This window comes from Panthera onca, chromosome A2 (genome assembly GCF_046562875.1).
Source record: "Panthera onca isolate mPanOnc1 chromosome A2, mPanOnc1 haplotype 2, whole genome shotgun sequence".
NCBI lineage: Eukaryota > Metazoa > Chordata > Mammalia > Carnivora > Felidae > Panthera > Panthera onca.
This window is the reverse complement of record NC_138340.1, coordinates 114,426,172-114,443,750: the sequence shown is the minus strand read 5'-3', so window position 1 is coordinate 114,443,750 and position 17,579 is coordinate 114,426,172. Positions and strand designations below refer to the sequence as shown.

The 17,579-nt window shown below is 39.4% G+C and overlaps 1 protein-coding gene across 3 annotated transcripts in view; it reads left to right on the top strand.

The window, feature by feature from the left end:
* RAPGEF5 (Rap guanine nucleotide exchange factor 5) overlaps window positions 1-17,579 on the top strand; it is a 223,463-nt gene that overhangs the window by 124,571 nt on the left and 81,313 nt on the right. For 2 of the 3 annotated variants that reach the window (XM_078441420.2, XM_060632685.3), the window contains exon 10: window positions 6,934-7,008. The exons of the other annotated variant lie outside the window; for it this stretch is intronic. In XM_078441420.2, the coding sequence (XP_078297546.1) occupies window positions 6,934-7,008 (75 nt within the window). The remainder of the gene's footprint in view (window positions 1-6,933; window positions 7,009-17,579) is intronic. 3 annotated transcript variants of the gene reach the window in all.

The following is a 17,579-nucleotide window of genomic DNA, read 5'->3' as shown; positions in this document are numbered from 1 at the left end:
TTGGGGATGCAGGCTTGAAGGGGTGAAAAATGTTTCCGCCTCATTGTATGTTTGAAGGAAAAAAATATTTTAAATTCTTTAGTTTTGTTTTTTCCCCCCAAAAGCATACTCCTTGGTAAAAATGACAGCTGCTCAAAACTCTAAGCCAGCCGTTCATAACACTGGATTTATAAGAGAACTCTTCCCAAAAGTAAATCACATAGAAATATAAGAACACATGTAAGCAAGTACAAATGCATGTCTATTTATGATTTTGATTTGATGTCTTTCGAGTTTGACTTTGGGAATGTCAGCCCATCAGACAGTTTGTGGGGTATGAATTTTGAAAGTATATTCCTATGTACTTCTATGTTGAGTCCGGGGTGGGTCTAGTTAGCAAACAGATGTATCCTGAGTTAGTAGAAATAAATGAGAGCAGAGTAACAGATTATAGATGGTTTCCCCGGAGTGGGGGAGTCAGAAGAAGAGTTTTCCCAGTATCTTCTGAATGTTTGTGTTCCAACAAAAGTTACACTGTTCAGTTGTAGTTAAACTGGAGGAAAGGGACGCTGTGCTCGGTTCTCCTGAAAGCCGTCATTCAGACTGAGCCTTAGAACTGAGATGCCTTCCGTCAGGCCAGGGCAACAATGGCACCACTTTCTTCTGCTACGCATTGTTGTCTGCTGACTTTGTGTTGTTGTTTGTAAGACTTCGCTCCCAGTGCTCAACTATCCCGGATTGTTCATGAGGGGGAAAATTCCTCAGTGCTTATAAACATGTCTCCCTCTGATTTTAATTTTCCCTTGGAATTTTATTTTCAACCCTTTCCAAAGGGGAAAAATTGCTTCATGCCTTCTCTTCTCCAAGGCCATGAGCACAAATGTCAGATTTTTACTGAGCAGGAGAGGAGGTGAGATGTTCAAGCGTGGGAGGCTGTTTAGGTCAACATAACACATCTCTGACTGCAACATCACATCATAACAAGTGGTGTCTTGAGGGGGAGTATGATTAAGCACTTTCAAAGCCTCGTAACTGAGCTATTCAGGGGGACCATTGACTTTAAGTGAGAGTGGACATGTCAGGAGCCTTCAGTTCACTAGGGACTATTGAAAAATTCAGGGACTTGTTTAAATTGTTAAAAGCACCCTGAAGGATGACTCTGTCAAAGACTGACTCTTAATCTCCGCCATGTCCTTAGAATATTTGGGATTAGTGTGTGACTTAAGCTTCTCAAAACATTGTTCCTTTTGGTTGATTTAAATTGGAAGAGCAACAGTTTTCATTTACCATATTTTGCTGATTTCAAATTGCATGTTTCCTCCACATTTTAGCATCTCTGAAATCAGGATAAGTCTTAATGATTGGTCATATGAAAACACAACCTGGTTTAACTGTGAGCATTTATCTTTCCTAGTGGTCCTTAAAATGAATGATATGTATTACAGTGAATTGCATATTCAGTTCAGTGGAACAGCGACAGCCTGAGGGTAGGGCAAGAACTTTTAAAGTCAGACAGATAGAGTGCCACTTAACCACGGCTAGAAATCATCAGCCTTATGCCTCAAACAACTTTAGGCTTATTTAAAAAGATAGCTGTATTGCGTTTGCCTTGCATTTAATTGAATCCAGAATATTATAGTTACCGTTAATGAGACTGTCATATCCTCTAAATATTTAAGTGAAATCTGAACTTGGTGCTGGTAATTGTAAAGACTTGTAACTTAGGATAGAAATTTAGTGGTATAAGATTTACAGCTTTGCTTATGGTTATCTACTCTCTGTTCTCTTTAATCCTTCATTTTAAGATCGTAAAATAGAACACTAAGGTTTGTTACTTTTTGCATGAATGTCGTAATATGGATGCATTACCAGCTCTGAAGTACTTATGTCCCTGAGAGAAAAAAGGTGTATAAATAAACATTGGCATTATGGCCTTTGCTACTAGACCTCACCTACTGCAGTTTAGAGTAAGGAGAGGTGAATATTCAGGATCTTTCCTCCTTAGTGATGAACATAATCTCAGCCATTCTGCCATGTCCCTCCATGTAAGATGACAGCAATTGAACTGATCTGCTCTGCAAGCTGATATTTATACAGGGCTCTACTCTATGGATTATTTGACACTAGATGCTTATACTTTTTGCAGTAATGTATTAGCAAAAAAAAACCCATCTGGTCGATTATCTTGCTCATTTACGTCTTGAGCATTTGATAGAGCTGTATACACATTGGCTTGCACTCTGAGTTCACTGTGCTCCCTGCCCTCAATCTCTTTTCAGTGGCAGTCATCTGCTCTGGCTCATGAAAACCCGGGGATAACACGCAGTATGTATGGAGGAAACGGTCATTTACTTAATGTAAACGTAGGCCCGCAGTTTCTTCTTTTACAACAGTAACAATAATGACCAAGCCCCGGAGTTAGGTACAGATTTCCTTTCTTTTACGATTTTAAAATGCTTCAGCTACATCATCTACCATTCCTGGGCCAAAGTTATTTAAGTAGACAATGGTGAAATTTGAGTTAGAATCTAAGTTACCCATTGATTTTTTTTTTTAAACTAAACTACACTGCTTCTACACTTCTAGAATACCACATCCCTTTAAATGCATAGTGCCAAAATGAAACAGCTCCTTCTTAAAGTACTACTGAATAGAAAAAGAGTAAAGCTTTTGTTGCTGGCACATCTTGTTACAAATAGGAGCTTAGAGCTTTCTGGGTAGGACATTTCTAATATTTTCTTAAACTGGTCAATGCCATTATTATAAATGCATGCAATTAGAGAAACACTTCACTGTGCTTTTACCAAGGTATTTCTGAAAGAAAAATATTCAAATGTATAATCAGCACAAGTTTCTCAGGAAGCACTTGGTTTTCTTATTTTATAGTAACAAGCTGTAGGTAAAATTAAGCAATGCTCATTACTAAGTGTTGAAAATTATGATGTGAGAACTTGAAGAAGGGGACAGAAGTTGGTTATTTCTTCTAAACATGATGATAGTGGGATTAACATTGGGTCATCAACTCTTTAAAGAAATTACCTCTTATGTAGACATCATATTTCCCCATCTTAATCTGATTATATTAACAGAGGAAGGGGCACATGTTACCAAATGGGGACGTTCAGGCTTGACTTGGAAGGCTAATGGTCACAGCACAGTTTGACAGGGAAGAGCCTCGAAGTCACAGGACTAGCAAAAGACACATGACTTGAGCCCTGGGCGATTCATGGGGAATGAAGGGGAGTGGGCTGTAAGAGAGGTTACGATTCATTTGTGTAAGACCTCATAAGGCACTGAAAGGAGTTTAGGCTTGCCTTTCTGGCAAAGGGAAGCCATCAATGAAGGGAAGTGTGGCACAATCAGGTGCGGTCTTCCTAAGATCTTTCTGGCATTGGCTTAGAGGAAAAAATGAGTGGAAAAGAGGAAAGTGTTGGAGAGAATCCTTAGAAAACTATGATAGTGAGTCAGTGAAAGGTGAAAGCCTGAACCAAGGTGGTAACTTGGGAAATAAGAAGGCTGTAGATGACAGGAGTCACTGAGATGGTAAAACTGGCAGTATTTGATGGCTGGTGATGGCGAGGGGTGCGGGGTAAGAATGTGTGTTATATTAAGCATTTTTTAAGTTTTTATTAAGGCTTCTTTGGTATAGTGGTAGACATGAGAATATTCTGTTTAGCATTAGAATGGTTGGTCACCTTTGGTGAAAAGCTACAAGACATTTACCTTGCTTTGTTTCCTTGCAGTATGTTTCAAGGCACCTGAGTATCTAGAGCACTCAGTGTTTATCTCCCTGGCAAATTGTTGGGTCAGGGTTCTGGCTTACAGCATGGGAACCGCATAAACCATCTTCTCATACCAGACCATTGGAAAATACCTTGGGCAGACAGTCTCTGGTAGCCACAAAATTAACTGATTTTAATTTTAATAATTAAAATTAATTTAGCCAAAGCTTTGGCATTTCCTGCAATGATGTGTGCGCCTTGTTCAGAATTACCTGTGATTTTAGGGATGCTCTCTTGACCCATGTAATCTGAGTTGGCATTACTAAGCTGTTATTTTAGAATCCTCTTGATCATTTATTCATTTCATATACCTTTATTAAAGCTGGTGTCCTAGGGGATTCAGAATAACTATGGTGGCTTCTACCCTGAAGAAGTACAGTCAAGTTGTAGAGAGAAGACAATGACACAGGTAACTGAGATATAAGGAGACAGTGTTGATAATCTCCAGAGAGATACACAGAAGTTAGAAGAAGAATTTACACCCAGGGAAACAGGATTCTCTGTTACAGCAGAGGTGAAGTGTGATGTGACAGCTGGGCTAGAGCGGACTCAAGTCTGATGGCTTCTGGCTGCGTCTTCTCCCAGTCATTGCAGGAGGCAGGGCTGATAAGGACAGGAACCTGGGACATCCAGAATCATGATAATCTCAAGAAAGAGGAATGACCAGGACCACCCTGCATGGAACAGACAGAACAATTACATAAGGAAGGGATGGTGGTGGCAGATGTGGGAAGGATAAAAGACATTGCGAAGATGCCTGCTTCGTTTGAGTCCTAAGTTAGATTTGAACAGCATGTAAACTGCTCATACTTTTGTAGCCGTGAAATAGCTGTATTAAAGAATATATCTAGAGGTGGATACTTTTCTGGGACACAATGGTACTATTGCCCAGAAGAACCAAACTATTCCTAAAATGTAGCTTTGGTAGCGTATTGACTTGTAGTGTATACATGGCAGTAGTAGCTGCTAAAGTGAGTTCCTAAATTCTGAAGTGCAGAAATGTCTGTGAAATGTGTGTGAGAGCTCTGCTAAGCAGTGCTTCCCTAGGGACTCTGTCTATAGCCCTCCCTCTCCCCACCGGTTTTCTCCAGTTCCTTTGTTAAGACTGAGGACCCACCCTACTTCCTTCCCCTTTTCCCATTCACTTATGAAATATGGGTGGGAAGGGGATTTTGCACATTCTGAAACTTAACCTTGGCGTAGTCTGCTGCCAGGGTAGCGTCCCTGTCACTCAGCCTCAACCAGGATTTCCTTTTCCCTGTTTCCTGCAGCCTCATCCTGCAATTCTGCCTACGTCAAAGGCTTCCTTGTTCACAGATGACTAGGGGAGACCTAGGGTATTCTGGCTGCTGTCCCTCTTATTTCACCTATTAAAAGTTAGTCTCTGCCTTTTTCCAACTTCTCTTTGGTCTGTCACTTTGTTTTAAAAATAAGGCTAAGCATAAGGTGAAAGCCCTCTTTTTACTCTACGTGAAACACTAAAAGCAAAAGTGGTTTTATCATTCTGTATTCAAACTTGCATTATGCATGTAGGCAAGTAAAGTTTAGAGCAACCATGGCATTACTCGAAGTTTATCAACAATTTAGTTTAACCAAGAAACTACTTAACTACAAACAGAATTTTGTAACATTATTGCTTAATAATGAAAGCCAGAATTCAGGTACATATAATGGGCAATTCATAATATGTTAAGTTGCCCGCCTGACAAACCGCTGTGTAGACATGATGTTGTTTTTCTTAATAACAAAAACTTGACTTTGCGTTGGTTTCGTGCTAAGGTCCCCTTTCATAGGAAGGAGACTTATTTGAATGAATGATTCTAGTTCATTTTTGATCAGGATTAATATGGCCACAGAGTAACACAAAAAATGGTAGAAGATGGTCCGTGCCTCCCAGAAGTTTACAAGTGAGCTGGGGGGGAAATTCACACATGGAAACAAGTAATCTCCAAGACGGTATTTATTCAAGTGTTTTACTACTGTGACAGACATTGAGAGAGGGAAACACCCCTGATAAACACATTTCACGACTGCAGCAACCCATGCTCCTCTGCATTCCACAGCAAGGCTTACAAGTGTGGTTCGCTTCCCATGCTCTTTAAATTCTGGTTTGTTGCAATTATTTATTTATTTGTTTATTTGCCAGGAAAATGGCAGCTGAGCTGCCAGTGAAAGCGGCGTGCTCATGCTGTCTGGTGGAGCCATCTGCTCATTAGCTCTGTTTTTAAGTTCTCACAAGAAGCCCATTGCAAGTCCCGACACTGATTTTTTTTTTAATGAGTTTCAACGTTTTTAAAGAGAGAAATTTGTCATTATGGCATTTGTTTTTTTAAATACTCAAGTTTATTTTAAAAAGCCCAGTTAAGAAAAGTGATACTGGCTCAGTTAGATTTATCAAGATCATGTTCTCAAAGATCTTGTATTCCCCCATGGGACAGACAGATGCTGCTCCCTAGGTTGATGAAGTTCTTACTCTTATAAAATTAAAGTAGTTGTATCGTCTCTAAAATGTCTGAGAGGGGCACCTGGGTGGCTCAGTTGGTTAAGCGTCTGGCTTCAGCTCAGGTCATGATCTCCTGATCCATGAGTTCAAGCCCCACATCGGGCTCTGTGCTGACAGCTCAGAGCCTGGAGTCTGCTTCAGATTCTGTGTCTCCCTCTCTGTCTGCCTCTGTCTCTCAAAAATAAATAAACATTAGAAATTTTTTTTAAATAAAACATCTGAGAAATCATTAAAATGAGATACTGAGAATCAGGTTATTTTTCTTTTGTTTATGCCCTCACCCCCCCCCCCCCACCCCCTGCCTCAGTGGTATATCTTACTCCAGACCCTGGACAACCTTGCATTATTTTCCTTTCTACCCCCATCAAGGCCTGGTCTGCATTATTGCTAATAATATAACAATATCATTACCTTCTAGATTGTTGTCTGATTAGGTAACACTAGAAATCTTTGGTAGTTTGGTTTCATTTTTTGTTCATAATGGATGCCTTAACACCAAAAGGTAGGGAAAAGATGCACAGACAGATGGACAGTCCTTCACAGACAGATGGACAGTGTTTCATGACAACTGTGTACCACTGAGGCTTGGAGAAATAAGAACATGAAGAGATCTCAGGGAGAAGGAAGACATAGGTACCAACTTATAAAGTGCTTTCATTCCTGTGGAAGGTCCTGATACATCAAAGCCTGCAGAGAGCTTACACTGCAAGAAATTCAGAGGCTGAATTCACAGTTCTCTGTGTGGTAAGTGTTCTGCAGAGTGCTATGGAAGTTTGTCACAGGGGTCTAGGGAGACATGCATACGTCCCTGAGGAAGAGAGAATCTGAAGGGCCAGAGGCATCACTAGGAGAACTGAGGAAAGACAGGCATTGCTGGCAGATGAGGGAACACGAGTGAGGATGCCAGTGTGAACGGCTCATGCCAAGAGATGATGCTGCAGCCCCAGGGGCAGAATCAAGTGGCTGGGGCATGGCCGCAGGGGGAGGGCCACGGGGGCCAGAGGATGCAGAACCTTACAGGCTTAGCCAAAAATTGTGTGCTCCTAGCCAGATAGCTTTGAGCTCTTGTGAAGAATTTAATAAGCAAGAGAGAAGAAGGTGATTTACATTTGAATTTTTGAGACTCCTCTGCTGCAGCACCAGAATGGGTTTGCAGGAAGATGGGTCACACTCGCTTCCTTTTTTCACAGGCTTCTCTGTTGGTTTTACAGAAGCAGTCACCAGCATAAACTAAGGATTTCGTGTGAGGAGCTCCAGTCCGTGAACTTGAGCTAAAGTCCTGGGAAGGCAGAATGTCCAATTATAGCTCAATTCTGATTCTTTAGCTTTACCCTAAAATACACCACGACACTATCATTTTCTTGAAAACGCTGGCTGTGATTCAGTCCTGTTTTTATAGAAATGAATTTTGAGCTTGCGTGTCATGTGAATACTTTCTGTTAATGACATAAGCTTATATGTTCACTTTAAAAATACTTACTCTGTGGTATAATGTTTGCCTCATATTGATTCAGCCAAAGTTTGGTGATTTCTGAGTGATTCAAATACTTCAGTTGATAAAGATGAGGAAAAGAAATGTATAAAAGATTTCCATATAAGATGGAAAGAATTTTTTTTTCTTTTTGCAATGGGAAATGGATTGAAGGAGGATTCCATCTGGCATACAGCAGCCCTAAATGTTGTCTTAAGATAGCAAAAATAGAAGATTGCTTAAAATACCATAACAGAACATAACAGACTGCGGCCAAGTGTGCAGTACATATTTCTCTGATAAATCATGTTAAATACCCACATTTTACTTAAAACATGACAATGTTCTTATTTTTCATTACATAAAAATTTGTCTTCAATTAAAAAAAAAAAAAGTCCATTCCATTACTGAAGCAGGAAAGGTTTGTTTTTTTTCTGTAGAAGTTGATGCTACAGCCCTTAGGTTTACCTGGAATAGATTTCTTAATTTTTCTGGTGGTTGTTGTTTTCCAGGATTTCCCTCCTATATTAAAAAAAAAATGGAGAAATAAGATATGGCATGTAGATTCATTTACTGAACATTTGTCCATAATTAAGTGAACAAGGCTCAACAATTTTAAGAAGCCCTTGTAAATGTCCTCTTTGTTCAGGTTCCAGGAATGGCTGGGCATGATTGAGGCAAGCTGAGTCAGAATAAAGGATTAGGGGCTCCTCGAGATCCAAGAAGCACATAGAGGGAAAGACTAATGGTGATAATAAGACAATTAAGATGGCAAGAAGTAGCTTGGGGGTAGGGATTTGTAGGGAGGCTCATGAAAACTTAATGAGTCATAAGAGCATATCTTGGTGATTGCAAAAGTGGGGGTAGGATAGAAATAAGGTAAAATTTTGGCCCTCTGCAGTCAATGAGGAGAGAGAATGGTACTTCAAACAGATGAGTCCCTAAACCTTTCATGATCTTGCCTTGGCTAGGATTTATAGAGGTAAAACAAGCTTCATATTGACACTCTTATGAATACAGAAGTCTAATGATCCCCAAATGGTGCAATGCATAATAAAATCCTAAACTGAATTTTATGCTTGATGGATGCTATCACTTTCTTGCTGCTCAGTGAACTTACTGTTATTACAAATTGGGGGATTGTGATGATGCGTTATTTTTTGCAATCAGTCTGAGTATCCTGGAGTTTTCCTCTGAGAGTCATAGCCAATGGGAAGAACTTGAGATATCCTGTGTCCTGATTGTTTGGGTAAGAAAAACTTTCAATCAAAAACTGGCACCTGCTAAATAGGATTATAAAGTGTTCCTCTAAAATGGGCAATAAATACTATACAGTCCATTAATTCTGTTGGAAGTTTGTTAATCACAAGAAAAGGTTAGAAATATGTCCATTAATGATATCCTTCTTGTAAAAATAGATACCTTTTAATGTCTGTAATCAGAAGCAAAAAAAATCATTAATAAAAATAATAATTAATAGAGATCTTTTAGGTTTGTTAGAGAAAGTTATAATTCAATCTTGGTGTTTTTATCTGTGTTCCTAAAAATGGAGTTTGTGGGGATGTAAAGTGAGGCTAGCTTGATTGAAATGACCTTTGTCCCCATAAAACATTTCTGATGAACTGCTTCTCCCCTATTTATTACCAGTTTCCCTATCAGAAAATTAACCCAGCAACTCCCAAAAGCAGGCACAAGCAATTTTGTCCGCAAAAAATAAATGGGATCATTCAGTGCTTTTCATCAAATATCCATAGGGAGGCAGAGCTCTAAAAAATTATCTCAGTATTAAAACAGTACTCAGAGATAACTCTAAAAACATGGGAACCAAGAGGGTAATTGAAGCCATGGAGATAATACTGTGTCCTCTAGTAATTTGTATGACTGGAATTTTAAAAGATGTAAGTGAACAGAACTACAAAATATAAAAATGGCAGAGACAGGTAGCACACATGGCCCCAGTTGGTGCTGATTTAGAGCAATAGGTTTGAGGTTAAGGGATAAGCCAACCAAGTGGTAAAGGGAAGATTTTGAGTGTGGGTGAGGCAGAATTCTGACTAACCTTAAAATCCAAGAGAAGAAATCTTGGAACGAAGCAGAGAGCCAATTTTATTCTGATTGTCTTCTGAGGAATATACTTGAATGCCAGATGCTTGTGGACAGAAACGTTTCATGACTTGTTGAACTATTAAATGCCATTTCCATTATAATTTGGCAATCAAGCCTGACTTTATCTCAATTTTAAGTAGATCACATTTCCGTCCCAACTCGGTAAATCTCAGATTCCTGTCCTTCAGTATTATTCATACTCTTGGCATAGAGCAGAGATCTGCACAGACCTGAGGAAAGTTCACCACACCCTGGAAAAATCCTTGTTCATAAAGATCAGAGAGCCCTAGGTGTATTCAACACCTGCAGCTGTTGTTTCTCTTGTTGTACACCCCCCCCCCCCCCCGACGCCTCTGCAAGGCTTGCCACTTTGGCATCTTTGCCCTGATCTCTACTCTTACATATCACATCTGGTGACTCCAGAACCTCTGGTGAAGAATATGGTGGAAGAAGTTTTGCTAGTCCATTTTGGCCTAAACCTAAGTTTTTGAGACTACTTCAATCCGGAAGAGAAAAGCCAGAAATGGTGTCTCTTCCTTCTGAGTGACAGAGGATGGCAGGCAGCAGGCATAGCAGCCTGAGGGGCCCTAAGGAGAAGAGCTGGGTAACACAGGCTCATGGGAGACCCGGAGGGAATTGACAGTGCATTCCTTGGTTGAATGTGGTGACCTGCCAACGCTGGAGAATTCGGTCACTTACCTAACTGCGCTGAGATCTTCAGACAGAAGCCAGCATCCCTCCTCATCAGACATTGAGTTTGTCTACCATTAGCAGCTTATCTCGGATTCCCAAGCCTGAGCTCAGAGACATGATGAGAAAGAATCCTGGTAGGTGAGGATGGGTGGCAGCCAAAAGCTATTCAGCTTGCTGCTGCCAGTAGTGATCATTCAGCCATTACACATAAAATTAACTTGGTTGAGGGCCCAATTTTTAAGCTCAGTAGAACTTTCTCCTTCTCATATATAGAGCAGATTTTTCAAATACCTGGCTAAGATTAATTTAGTCTTGCCTTCATTCATTAAGAAAAACATTTGTTGAGCACCTATGACCCAGGCACCACACAAAACAGAGCAGAGACAGGAGTGAGCAAGATCTGATTTGAGCCTCAAAGGCCCCCTCCCCTCTCTACGGAGGGAGAGAACAAAGATAGGAGACTGAAGAGGACCACCCTACACACAGAAGAAAGGGGCATACTTTGAATAAGGTATTTGTTTCCAGAAAATTGTTACTTCACATTCCTGTGAGGCATTTGCTAAATTCAGCATCATTTTGTACTTCCTGGGTTAGGACCGGGAAAGGACATAAATCATAAAAGGCAAAGGTCATACTTCTCAAATCTAAAGAAAGTTACATATTGTTGGCATTTGCCATTTTCCCCTCCTCCCATGTGCTAGCTACGAAATACACTTTTTAAAATAGTATACTGTTTATAGTTTGGGGCCTGTTTTACTGATTGAATTTGCTTCTGAAAACAAGTTTCTTGAAGAGGTTATAGGTGTTTTAACAATCGACAGCAAGGTATTAGGCACCTTGCTGGAGTTTATAGCACATTTCTGTGAAAGATTTTTTTTTGCTTTAAAATTGTTCTACTGATTGCAAAAGTAATACACGGCTTTTGCAGAAAATTTAGAAATATTAGAAAGCTACAGGAAGAAAAATTTAGTGGGCAACCATGATTGTCCCTCACCTTGCCCAGTGTGTCAGTATATACATTATGAGTCTTGCCTTATGTTTTCGTGGCGTACTTTACTTAATCACCCTTCAGTTTGGGCACAAATATGTTTACAAATTTTGCTGCTATAAATGATCTGACATGTACAACTCTAGAAAATTTTTTACCTAAATTTTTAAAATAAAGTTTGACTTATTTTGAGGGAGAGAGAGAGAGAGAGAGAGAGTGTGTGTGTGTGTGTGTGTGTGTGTGTGTGTGAGCAGAGGAGGGATAGAGACAGAGCGAGAGGAAAATTCCAAGCAGGCTCTGCACTGTCATCATGGAGCTGGACCTGGAAACTCATGAACCACAAGATCATGATGTGAGCCAAAACCAAGAGTCTCATACTTAACCGACTGAGCCACCTAGGCACCCTAATTTTATATTTCTTAAGGATAAACTCCTAGCTTAGTAATTTCTACTTACAGGTATGAAATGTTCATCTCTTTTATGTTTTTGCTCAGTTACTTTCCATAAAGCTTGTGCCAGTTTTCACTTACATCAGCGATACGTGAAAGTACTTGTTTTGTAATGTCCTCACCCTTATCCTCATTGAACATTGTGATTCTCAGGGGGAAAAATTAATTATTTTTTTTTGGTTGATGGGGGGAAAGTATTACCTAGTTCAAATTCAAATTTCTTATGAGGTTGGATATTTGCAATTTATATCAATCCATTATTTTTCTTCTATAAATAACCTGTTTACCTCCTTTGCTCATTTTTCCGTTGGAATTTTTCTCATTGATTTGAATAAGTTCTTTATATATTAAGCATATGCATCCTATTTGCTGCATGTAGTTTTCTCCCATTTGTTTCTTGTTTACTTTTTTTATATGTATATGAGCAAAACAGTTGATTCACATTTTTTAATTTTTAAAAATACCGTGAAAATGAAAAAGTCCTTCCCCATTCTGTGGCCAGATACTCAATTTTATTTTCTTCTATTTCTTCTAGAATTGAACTTTTCACTTCTGTCTTCAGTTGATTTACTATTTTGTTACCAGTGTTTAAAAAATCCATTTTATTCTGGAGGAATTAAAATTCTGTTAACAAACTTCCTCCAAATTAAATATATTGAGTACAAATGGAGTGAGTCACATTACCTCTTTGAGCTTCAGTTTTCTCATCTATAAAGTTAGGAGATGAGTGCTGTAAGATTTCTTCTACCTCTGAAATTCTTTTCTTAACTTGAAGACACCTTCCCCTACCCCCCCCCGCCTCGCAAATTCATCAGCATCCTTACTTTTGAGTGTTGGTACTTCTTGGGAAATTGTTGCCATTTTATAGCAGATAACAATTGATTACCCAGGAGGCTTTCAGTAGGCATTTTCTACTCTGATGGAACATGTCTATCAATGCCAAGAATCATTCTGTTCTTTTATGTTCTAAAAATACTCCTGCGGATAGAACTTCTAAAAATTTACTCTCTGTGAAATAGTGTTGATATGGGACAGATGGCTGATCGAGCATATCCAGCTACAAGTACCTCTGCTATCAGGGTATTATAGTTATATTTCATGTCAAGTCATTAAATACTTGGAATTGTTTTCCTGAGTTCAGAATGTCCTGAAGAGGATTGAGAAATGCAATTCCCAAATAATGACAAACCAAAAAAATGTTAGATCTTACTGCCTTGAACTCTTAGAAATAACAAGGAAGTGGACTAGCTGTTTATACTGGCTAATAAGTTCATTAACTAACCACTATCCACAGCCTAGCTCCAAACTACTCCTTTAAAAAAAAATGCAGATTTATAGCTCTCCTATAAAGAATTTACTCTTTGAGGGCAGTCCCCATTTTTATTTGGACTTTCATCCCCAGTGTCTAGCGCTAGGCTTTCAATCAATGTTTGAATCCAACAGAGAAGGCATTTGTAGGTGGTTTGAGATGTTTTTCCCAAGTTCAACCAAACCAAATCTGTACAAATCCAAAGTTTTACCAGATCCAGGCTTCCAGTTCTATGGAGATTTTCAGCTTTCAATGAAAGATTTTGTACTATAGGGAATTTACCTGAAAAAGCAGGCAGAAAAGACCGGGAGATTCATCACCAATAGTCAGTTTGTAAGTGTAGACAAGCCTTTGGGAGAATTCATACTTGGTAAAAAGTAGACAAAAAGCTTTGAATCTTGAGTCACCGTTTACGGAGCAAGGATTTTACCCTAGGCAGGTTTGTCTATGATGATTTCGATCCTCTTTGGCACCCAAGTACAAGTTAATATTCAGAAAAATAGAAAGTATTTTTGTCTATATTGTATCATTGAAGTACTTCCATTTCTTTCCAGTGTATCTTTTCTTCACACACACCCATCCCCCACCCCAGAAAAAGAGGGAGAAAGACCCAATACTATGCAACCAAATTTATTTTTGTCTTATTTTAACCACGTCTCTTTTTTTTACCTTCTAATTTTGTTTGTATGCCTCTCACATAGTTTTAGCAATATTTCATTGCATTTTAAATTCTCTTGACCTATTTTAATACCAACTTTCTATACTTTTGCAATGAACCAAGAGTAATACAATCTTACCTTTCTCCCAGTCTGCTTTCAAGCTGGGGAATGAGGTTTTTGAGATGTTTACTGCAGAGACCAAAGGTGTGCCTCTCTAAAAACACCAAGGAATGTACAAAACATGAAAAAACAAGAATATTTTCTTAAGTTGCTTGTGTTTCCTTGTCTCCATGCCATATGATCTAGCAGTTGGTACGCTAACTAGGAATTTTTCATTCCCTAACTTGCGTAAGTACTCAGGCTGCCTCTTTTATTACTGCTTTGCCCTCTCTAAAGTTAAAAATGCATGCATATGTGTGCACACACGCAGACACACACATGTAAACACACATTTACATAAACGCAAAAGAGATTTGGGAAGAGTTACAGAGTTCCTTGACTTGGGAGCCTTCCCATTTTCCAAGCATATTACTTTATACTTTCTTTACTTTTTATTAAAACTTGTTTTCTAGCTTTACTGAGATATCATTGACAAATAAAAACCACATATGAAGTGTACAATGGGATGTTTTGATGTATGCATACATTGTAGTCATTATCCCAATCAAGCTAATTAACATATCCGTACCTCACAGTCACATGATATGTGTATGTCTGTGTGTGGTGAGAACACTTTAGATCTACTCGTAGCAAATTTCAAGTATTCACAACTTTGTAAATTTGAAGAATACTTCTGAGTCTGTTCAGAGCTAGCTTTTTCAAGTAATTTCAGTTGATAATTGGGTTTTCACTTAATGGCGAAGTATTTTCAAATAACTGAATTTCCTACAGGAGGAATTTGAAAGGAGAAGCCAAAGCTATAGGGAACAGTCAGGGCTAGCTTATCAAGTACTGTGCTAAAAATCCCTACTGTCCTCTTGTTACTCAGATTTTAAAGGCTTCTATAAAACTATTTACTGTGCCTTATTCAAACCCCAAGTGACAAGGATATCTACAACTAAAATGTGGAAACTTTGAGTCATAATTTAGCACAGGTTTTCATCCCATCTCTCGGCTGCTTGGGGAGAGTGTCAAGATATTTTCCCTTTAGAATAACTTTGCAAGTATGTCACACACACATGCAGGGACACACACATGCAGTTGAAATTATTTGAGAATACTTGGAAACTAGAAGATATTTCTAGATAACATTTATATTTGTCACGTCTGTAAAATCTAGGAAACAAGATTTCAGATTTTTTTTTTTCTGTCTCTGGTAACACACGTATTGTATTTTGAGGGCCGTCGGGATAAACCAGTAATGAGAGACAGAAATAAGAGCTGTTGTCGGCACTAAATCATCTCAGGTTTTCGCAGATACGTCGCAAGTGTATCCGTCTGCGTGGATGCCACGTATTGACGGAATTCACATTTGCAAAATATTGACAGTTTTACTCCAGGGACCCTGGTCGTTGAATTTTTTCCCCTTTGTTCTTCTGCATGTTAGGAAATGCTTACAGATCTAGGATTTGAAGCATCCTCCTATCTTCTGAATTACCTTCAGGTAGGCTTCTATCAGGTCATATATGCACAAGGCAATGTCCTCAATTGCCTTTTGACCTAGACGTCTTAATTCCAGAGAAGCTAAGAGGTGAGTCTTGGGTGATTCCTAGCTGATCCTTTGTATATTTATTTCCTTGGGTCCACTAACAAGGGTGAGTGTATGTAACTCATGAGTCTCAGAAGGAAATGACCATCATGTCTGGGGCAGAAAATCAACAGAAGCAGGGGGATTCAGTGGCCTGACCCCAGTGACAATGGCTGACATCACAGGTTGTTGATTGCTGCTGATGTTTTCTCGTGTTTACACGTTAGACTTGCTCGTGCTAAAAGTTGCTGACTCCTCCCTTACAGATAGTCAGGAACCCCTCCCAAAGACGAGGAGCTCATAAAGCTCCTTAAAAAAAAAGCTTAAAATTTTATTTGAAAAATGTAAAAGTCAGAGACCACTGAAATTCATTGTCTCCCTTCTTTTAGATTTTAGCTTCTAGAAGTATATGGCTTTTTGGTGAGGGAGACTTAGGCTTGAGGGGTGAGGTGGATGCCAGAGAGAAACTATCTTGCACTCCCATGAAAATGAAGTTTCTCAATCCCCATCCCCGTTCTCTAACAGAGGGCATCCAGCCTTCTTTACTCCAAGTTCAGTGAGCTCTGTAATTAACTTGCCGTGATGGCCTCTGGCTCTCTGTGGTACATACAGCACCAGACGGAGTAGTTTTCAATGCAACTGAAAAAGTTTGATAACATTATTTGTGTTTCTTTAAATATGGATGATATTTAAACACATACATGTGAACAAAATTGTAGCAAGGCCCTGATAAAAATTCAGTTTGTAACATTTTGTCCTTCATATGCTTGGATGGCATACACTTACAGTATAGTTTTATGTTGTTCTGCATCCATTTATTGAGTGCTTTCTCTACGTCCAGCACTCATAACTAGGTCAGTAAGGTTGGTATTATCGCATTTCACAGGAAGGAAAACTGTTGCTGAGAGAGATTGAACAGCCCCATTAAGACCACCCAGCAAATCTGGGATTTGAACTCAGGCAGGTCTGTCTTCACTTTGGTGACTATCAGTTTAACTGAATTCAGGTCATAGGTTCTTTGAAGGGCTGCCATCATCTGAGTTTGATTTTTGTGCTAAGAATTGGTTATTACCAATGAAATACAAATGGACCATATCTCTGGCATGGGGTCTGGTGGAAGGGAGCTTAGTAAGGTGTGTTGATTGTTCAGCAAATTATTTTATCTGGGAATTGGTGATGATAAAGGTAGTTTGGTGGTACGATGCTAGGACTTTTGCATACACAGTCTTTTTTAGTGCCTAAGAACCTTCTGAGAAGCATAAATCCTCATATTTCAAATGACATTTTGGGATTTGGGGAGTACATTTTCCTCCCGGAACACAGCTATTAAATGGTTGTGGGATTTTACTTTAGATAAGGCAAACCCTGTAACTTCTCTCCACTCAGGATAGTTTGCGGCTGCCTCTGCAGCTGTGAACCCAGACTCTCTGTGAGGACAGGGCCGTCCCTGGATGAGAAGTGGCTCACAAGGTCTCGGAGTCAGAATCAAGCTTCATTTCTCATATGGGTGAGCTGTGTCCATTACTCAGACTTTTTGCCTACATCTGACTTTGGGGCGTCAGTTCCTAGCTACAGGCGATCTAGAGCTTGTCCTTTTGTTCTGTAGGCTTGTAACTTGAATTTCTCCTTTCTGCCCTAGCCTGCTATCTGGACTGAATCCCTGTGTGGCTGAACCCCTGCCTCCTTGCCTCTATCTCTCTGTCCTTAATCTTGGGCCATTCTGATGGACAGTATTTCTATCCACTTATCCATAATTCACCAGGCCCATCATTGATTTGCATGCACTGTTGTTCCGAATGGTAACAACAGCACAGAGAACGAAACCAAGCCCCTGTTCTCATGCAGCTAATATCAGAGTAGAATTTGTCTTGCCATTTCCCCTCTCCTTTCTCCCCTTCATCCTCACCCCCAAATCTGGTCCTCAATCAAGAACTTTTATACTGGAACCAGAGG